The sequence below is a fragment of the Brachycentrus maculatus genome, unplaced genomic scaffold (assembly GCF_059751285.1).
Source record: "Brachycentrus maculatus isolate JH-2025_06_01 unplaced genomic scaffold, ASM5975128v1 h1tg000339l, whole genome shotgun sequence".
In the NCBI taxonomy this organism is placed as follows: Eukaryota; Metazoa; Arthropoda; class Insecta; order Trichoptera; family Brachycentridae; genus Brachycentrus; species Brachycentrus maculatus.
Genome location: NW_028281088.1, coordinates 90,277 through 98,770, shown reverse-complemented (window position 1 = coordinate 98,770; position 8,494 = coordinate 90,277). Strand labels below are relative to the sequence as shown.

The following is an 8,494-nucleotide window of genomic DNA, read 5'->3' as shown; positions in this document are numbered from 1 at the left end:
AAAAAAATATATATATTGAAATCTTTAAAATATAGTGGCAGAAAGAGATAAAGAATAAAGGCGTATTTATCTCTGGAATACATAGTTTAAAAAAAAAAAGTAATTATGTGACACTACTAGAGTGGAAACCAATTCATTAAACAATAGAATTTTTGAAATTACGGTTTTTACAGTTTAAAAAGATAAAATAAATATTTTGAGTTGCCAATATTGTTATTTTCCATTTTATAACTTACAAAATAACTAAATTAAAAAAAATCACTGTGTAATATAGTGATATTTAAACAATGTTAGTATTCAAAGGTGTTTGTTTATTTGAAGAAAAAAAAATCTAGTGAATATAAAAAATATACAGGTTAGAATGGTTTAAGTGTTATAAAATTAAACAAGGACATAATTTAAAGGTAATTGGACTAAATTAATAACAAATAAGAGCTGTAAAGGATTAATATACCTCCACTTTAGAAATAGCAGCGTAAATAAATTGTGATTATTTATACATTGTGTTGGGACATGGAAACATGTAGTTTGAAACAAAATAATTCACAAATACACAAATATTACATAGTAATGGATACACTTCAAAAAAATGGTGTTGGCATGGTGTCATATTTAGTAGTAACATACACCAGTGCCCTGCAACCCGCAGCATATAAATTTGCTATTAGATGATGTTGGGAGTGCTGTAAAAAATATTGCAAATATTTTTAAAAGAAATACTTTTCCTTTAAAGGATTTTTGCAATATCCTCACTAGGTTCTATGATAGCACAATTTCTTGGTGATCTTTATGGTGTGCCATAGAAAATAAAAGGTTGCGGAGCACTGCCATAAATCATTAGATGCCTGTTTTACGTGAATGAACATTTTTAGATGTCTATATCATAGAATCAGAAAAGCAGAGTATTCGTAATAAAGGTAAGTATATTTTTTATTTACAAAAATGTTGTTATTTCACTTATTTTCTTTGGATTGAGCTTAAAATAATAAAGATGCATTTCTTGTTTGTTTTTTTGTCTAGATTTTGATAATGGCTACTACATATAATACACTCAGACCTCACTTTGTGTGTTAATTACAATTCAGACTCATTTACGCTGTGCGTTGTTGTTTTTTCGAATTGCGTTGTTTTTTTTTTAAATTATTCAAAGAAACATTTTTAATGTTTCTAAAAGGTAATTTCCTGTTTAATAAATTTAAATTTTGTTTAAATTTCTGGGAATCTTTTGGAACGTATCTACGACGCAAAGCGAGGTCTTAGTGTATTTGAGATAAAGTATCTTACGCATTGTAAAATTTGCCATTTTTCTAATTACTATATACATTTTTTTGTAATAATTTAAATTATAAAAAAGTTATTATCATGAAATGCTCTTTAAATTAATCATATTATTATTTATTTATTCATATTATATAATGTTTCCTCTTCTAATGAAAACAATATTTCTTTCAGGCAAAATTTGGGCTAAAGCTGAGAGCTTATAAAATTTGCACATCACAAAAATGTTTCGAGCATTCTGTTAAAATCTAAAATATTTTTAGATTTCTTTTAGAATCTCGATGGCATTGTGGTTTGCTGTTAATTCATGTTCAACTGTGCATATTTCCCTTTGAGTCAAAGGAAATTATATTATTTCGAGAAATAAAAATACTTTGTGTTCTGATCCACTCACATTTTTATTTAACCAACTAGTTTCGGCAACAACCTGTTGCCCTCTTCAGGGTTACATTTATTACATTAATATTTAATAAATGTAATAAATGTATTTATTCATAGTAATAAATGTAACCCTGAAGAGGGCAACAGGTTGTTGCCGAAACTAGTTGGTTAAATAAAAATGTGAGTGGATCAGAACACAAAGTATTTTTATTTCTCGAAATAATATATCAATATGATCCACAAAGTTAATGCTTTCAATATTCAAAACAAAGGAAATTAGTTTATCATACCGTATCATTTAAAATGATTAATGTTATGTATAAAGTAATGTAAATAAAATATATTTATTATCGTTTAATTTTTTATTATTTTCACTTAAAAATAATTTAAAAAAAAAACCCAATTCTTAACACATTGTTATCGGGCGGTTTTTTCATCAACCCCGACCCCAATTATACTCAGACAGTCTGCTGCCCGACTCTTAGTATACTCATCACAGGTAACTGCAAACCCAATTCCGATCTGTACAATGTTTTTTAGCGTCTTTCGCGCTCTACCAAAAGTTTTTTTTTTTTTTAATTACCTAACGTCCAAGTGACTCTGAAATCTAGCTACGGCTTATGCAACACCGTTTATCATGTCCCTACTCAGGCTTTAACTTTATAAGTTTAATTGCCTTTGCCTACTTGTGAGTGGATTTACTGGATTTATGTTTAAAGTTACTATAATTTCATGTAATTCCTGAGTGAAAATTCTAGGCAAAAACACTCGCTCTCTACCAAAAGTAAGCAAATAGAATGCTTATAAGCGTCTCCTGCTCTCTAACCAGCAGTATATAAAATACACTTTTAAGCGTTCTCCGTAAACAATGTATTAATATAGCACCCAAAAATACATAAGGATGTATACGGCAATTTGGTGAAAATAGATATTTGTATCATTTTTGCTAGTTTTATTTTCTGCACATAATTAAGTGTGATTATGTATAATGGCATGCATTATGAGCTATTCTATTATTTCCCTATCCGCACCCAACGGTGCATAGGGCACAGCATTAGATTGACATGGCATTAACTTATTATTAATTAGAAAGCATGTTGATCGTGCGCTTCGGCAAATTAAGAAGTGGAATACATTTACTTATTTATTTGAAATTTCCTGTACACAATAGGTATGTTCATTGAAGGGTTTATTGCCATGAAGCAATATCTTTCAACCAATGAATGGCGAATCAGAATGTTACCGTACAAATTCAACATAATAGAAAGAAATTACAGTGAAAATACCTTCGATAAATTTAATGACTACAATTTCATAACAGAATAAGGGAGGTAAGGATCAGGTAAGAATTTGAAGTTGAAAATACAGGTGACAATTTAGCAGAGGAGTTCAAGGTGAGGGAAATTACTGCTATATGGGTAAGAAAATGGAGGAGGAATATTATGTACTAATTATTTTGACAAGTTACAATGGCTAGAGTAATTGGGATTGCATACCAATACTCATATAAGCTTGCAAGTCGGTTAAGCTGCTGTCAACGTTCACAGTCGCTTAAGGTGAAATTTTGAGTGTGACCAAATACTTGTTCACAAATCTGGATCTTTTCCACTTAGGATTATTTTTTTATGTTATGTTGAGCTATGTTGAGATGTCTAAATGTATCTTAAATTTATTTAAAAATCTGTTAAAAGATTTGTTTATGATTTTTTTTCACTTCTTGCCCTGATAATAACTAGCTGTTCAATAATGTTATTAGTTTCAAAATCTAATGAGGCATACATAAATTTGATGTGATTATAATGACCGTTTAAATCAAATAATATATTACTAGCTCACATTACAAAAAAATAAACTATTTTCTGGAATATGTTTCATATAACCATTTCTAAAGTCCTCTGCGCTCATATTTTTTTTCCCCGTAACACCCACGGTGTCGAAATGTACAGATTGCCCGTCGGCACACCACACTCTAATCACCTGCTTTTCTTTTATATACCTGAAATGTCCGGGCGGATGTTTTGTTCCCAGAAAATCACTTTCCTCTACAAATGTGCTCCAAAGGTTTATTTGAAATAATTTTAAGGCTTGGTCATTGAACATTGTCACCAAAGGGCATATCCCAAACAGTGCTCTGGACTGATTGTAGATTTGAATAGAAGTACTCTCCTTCCAATTGATATGTCCGAGAGATGGTAAGACCTTAGGAGCTGAAATGAAAGCACATGTAAATATTGCTGTGTGAATACAATAGACAGAAGTAAAAATATTGCATGGAAGTCTCGGGCATTTTCGAAGATTACGACCAGTCATCAGCTGGCTCAAGACTTACATGTCCCTTTCCATAAATTTCTTGTCTCTGCTGATATTTATAAAAATTAATTACAATCTATATTTATAATATATATAACAGTTTTAATTATTTTTTTTAATATGCTCAAAACGTTATAAGTAAAAATGTAACATTTCGTTTTGAGGTGGACGGCGATGAATGAATACCTTGTATCACACGCAAATATTGTTGTGTGGATGCAATGGACCGATCTACAAATATTGCATGGAAGTCTCAGGCATTTACAAAGCTTATGATCAGTCATCAGCTGGCTCAAGACTTCCATATCCCTTTCCATAAATTTCTTTGTCTCTAATGAGATATTTATAATACATCCCGATAACAGTTTTAATTATTTTTTTAATATGCTCAAAATATTATTAGTAAAAATGTAGCATCTTGTGGTGGCCAGCGATGTACGAGCACCTTAAATCTAATAGTTAATTTTAAAAGAGACACTATAAAAAAATGTCTTGTATTGTAATTGATTAATATGTAATAAAAAATGATATTGATGTAATAATGCTAGGCTTTGGGAAATTGAATCTTATACCAAACTGCGTAGGTAACTGAATTTTGGCCAAAATGTCAGATAGGTTTTGTACATCACCATTGAAATATAGGTATTATGCTTTTAGATAGCGTGTTTACAATCAGTATTTCATTTATTTTAATTTAAATTTAAAAAAAAAAAAATGTCCGCCTCCGTAGTGTAATGGTCAGCACGCTCGTCTACCGTTCTGGAGGTCCCGGGTTCGATTCCCAAGGGGGGTAAAAATAAATATAAGTGATTTTTTCACTGTAATATTTATTCAATATTACCATGGACTGGTACCTGAAGCGGAGGGCTGAATACCTTTCCTTCATGTGTAAAACGATCATGATAACACTGCGTTTATAATACACAGTGCCCTATGCACCATTGGGGTGCGGATAAGGGTTTTATTATTATTATATATGAAAATAAAAAAAAATTATGGTGTAATTATTTTGGATGCTAAATACACATATTTTCGCCATAATAATTAAATGTTACCCTGGTGCTACAAATAAATAAAGCATATGACTGTTTATTACTTCATGTAGTTGATCATCAAGACAATAATATTAATAATAAACATCAATCAATTTTAGCACTAAATACAAAAAAAGGAAAAAATTGATTCTTCGTCCAAAAAAATAGGAAATTAGCCCATTTTGAATAATACAATAACATGTGAATTGATAATGAGGTTTACCATATGTTGCACCGTGATCTATTTGAGGCGTAGCATTGTGAAGACAATTTGGTAGTTGATGAATGCATTCCACTAGAGTTTCTGCTCCTAACTCTGCCAGGGTACTGTGCAGTTCTGGTTGTAAAACATCATTTGTAATTTCGATTTCCTTTTGTGCTACTATGTCCCCTGTAAATGACAAATCAACAAATAAAGTTATTTCGGATATTGACCAAAGCCATATTGAACCAGTATTCAATTGGGAAATAACAAACTTTTGCATTGCAGTGTTTATGGTATGGAAAATTATATACTAGATACAAATTGTTCAGAAATTTATAAATAAATGGTGTAACAATGTTTGAAGTTATTCGCTATGTGTCGCGAAGGAGCACAAGACAATGTTGCTTTATTATTTTTTATTTGCTTCAATATTTTAAAGAGATATATTCGTTATGGTTAAATGAAGGTAACAATTTAGACATAAAAGTCCAGATAACAGGGTTTATCTTAACACATCACATGCGTGGCCGATTAAGCATAGGTAAATGAGTGACATGGGCGCATTCCACTCGCGTAATGTATCATTGCGACAGCATTAATCATTGAAACATTTTAAATCTTTCCCATGAATATAAACACTCACCTACAATATTATAATGTTTTTATGAATTAGTTTCTCAAGGACACTTAACACATTTTTTGATGGAAACGCTTAAAAGCGTCTTTAACATAGGTAGAGAGCGGGAGACGCTTATAAGCTTTATATTTGCTTACTTTTGGTAGAGCGCGAGATGCCAAAAAACATTATACAGATCGGAGTTGGGATTGCGGTTACTTATGATTAGTATATAACCCTAATTAGTATACTAAGTAGGGTCAGGGTTGATGAAAAAATCACCCAACAATAATGTGTTAATAATTTTAAAAATGAACCAATAATACGTAATAAAAATCAATATTTTACTAGAATAGTAAGAGTGGAACAGTCCCAAGTATAAAGCTCTTATTATAAAGCTTTAACGAAAATTCAACAGATGTCACTATAAACATTAAATATTGCACTATAATAAGCAAAAAACAGTCTCCTGCTACTGGTGTAAAATTTTGGTAATTGTGATTAAAGTGTCCCGCAAACGGCGATTGGCAGACTGAGGACTGTAAAACTCGTCTCCCGCATAAGATGTGTTAAATATGAAAGAGTAAGTAAGAAAAAGAAAGGGTGTAGTGTACATAGGAAAGTAAATATAAGGCCTCACCCACATCAAATTTCTTAGGGCGAATCCTCATGACTGTGACACCAGTTTTAGTGTCTCCATTGAGAAGGGCATGCACTATGGGAGCTGCTCCTCTCCAGCGCGGTAGTAGACTACCGTGAACATTTATAATCCCCCTAAATAAGGTAGCAAAGAAATATTTGATTGAACTAAATGTCCATTAGTTAACATAATATAACAGTGCTTAACTCATTGATCAAAGCTGGCACACATGTTTATGACATAACATAAATGTGTGCTACGCAATCGTCACTGATGAGACAAAAGATTTAGGAGTATAAAAAATTCATAACTCAATTCCTTGATATGGGATACTCAGATTGTAATTGTTTATGCTTAAAATATAACAAATTATTAATATTATTCATTTTGTCCGCCTCCATAGTGCTCAGTGGTCAGCACGCTCGGCGACCGTACTGGAGGTCCTGGGTTCGATTCCCAGGGGGGGGTCAAACAAATATGCGATGTTATGCTAATATTTATTCAATATTACCTTGGAATAGTACCTGAAGCAGAGGGCTTATCATCTTTGTTCATATGTTAATGATCAAGATAAAACTGCGTTTATATGATGCAGTGCCCTATGCACCATCGGATGCGGATAAGGCAGATGAAGAATTATTCATAAGGTGTATTGAAATATATCTAAATATAATTGAGTAAAATATCATTTCTTTGGTCAGCGGTGTTTGGGTTTTAAATTATTAAGTGAATTGTGATTTTATTGATTAAAACTGTAGTTAAATGCTACAGGGAACACTTACAGAGGAAAACTTTTAATGAGGTTTTCAGGAATCAAATGTCCGAATGAAACGACGATTCCAAGATGAAAAGAGTCTACATTTTGAGTTTGTAAAGGCCATCCATGAAGCGACAGTATTTCTTGTTTTGCATATTTCATTATTGCGTTTGATCTTCCTTTTGTGTTGCTTACGACTTCTAGTCTACCTAAAATTCCATTCACACTGAAAAATAAAGGCGGAATACATAAATAAAAAAACACGAGAAATAATCAGTTTGACAGAAATGAGGTTATAACATTATTGGATACTTGCTGTTCATTTCGTAAAGCTTTTAAACATGTCAGAGAAAAATCATCGGTACCAAAAAATAATACATTCCACTTTGTATTTGTAACACATCTTGTGTGTTGTAAATTATAATTTAAATACCAAGATTTGTTGATTTGAAAATACCACCGAAATTGTACGGCAAATGTCATTGTGCAATTTGAAACGATAATGTTGCCATCACTGATTTTTTTATTTCTTAAATGTCATTCATACGCATAAAAAGTGTGACGTTATTACATGATGGTTTTAATTTGATGTTTTTTTTATTATTATTTAATTTAATTTTTTAATTCTAGTTGTTTTAGCAAAACAATACGTATTTTGGTCCTATGGTAAGTATAACAGACTTATTTACAGAAGGTAGGTTTATTCCTTCACCCTACCACAACTCAATTTATAATTTAAAAAATCTTAGAACAAAACAAATGTGTTTTTTAAAATTCAAACTCCTTCCTTGGAATTCAAGGGCAGGAATGAAGTGAAAACCATATTTTTAAAAACATCCAACGAAATCAGCAAAATCACTAAATTAAGATTAAATATTTCTTATGTTCAGTTAATATGAAAATGGGCGTCCTGCCCATTCTCCAGCCCATGGGATCAAGAGGAAGGCGTTTTAATTTGTCGGGTAATCTTTTCCCCGCTCCAGACTTGACGGCCCGAGACTGATTGTCGACGTTTTAATCCATTTTTTTGTATATCATTATCCTATTATTATTAATATTATTATCCATGTCTTTATAAGCGCCCTTGGGGTAGTATTTTACGAAAATGGCACTATACAAATTATCCAAATTATTTTTATTATTATAATATTAATATTGAAAATGTTTGGTTTCCTACGTCAAAATATAAACCCATTGTTTTATTTCACAGAAATACAAGCCGAAAAGTTCATATTGTTAACTCGTATGGACTGTGTCATGAGATTGATCAATA

At 31.3% G+C, this 8,494-nt stretch overlaps 1 protein-coding gene across 1 annotated transcript; it reads right to left on the bottom strand.

Annotated features, from left to right (window-relative positions):
- Nucleotides 1-2,002: 2,002 nt before the first annotated feature.
- LOC148303927 (methionyl-tRNA formyltransferase, mitochondrial) lies at nt 2,003-7,725 on the bottom strand. The gene is made up of 5 exons (XM_088269103.1): nt 7,538-7,725; nt 7,247-7,447; nt 6,465-6,598; nt 5,227-5,394; nt 2,003-3,866 (listed from the first exon to the last, which is right to left on the bottom strand). Exons 1-5 carry the CDS (start codon nt 7,702-7,704, stop codon nt 3,487-3,489), a joined length of 1,050 nt encoding a protein of 349 aa, XP_088125229.1. The 5' UTR covers nt 7,705-7,725; the 3' UTR covers nt 2,003-3,486.
- Nucleotides 7,726-8,494: the final 769 nt, after the last annotated feature.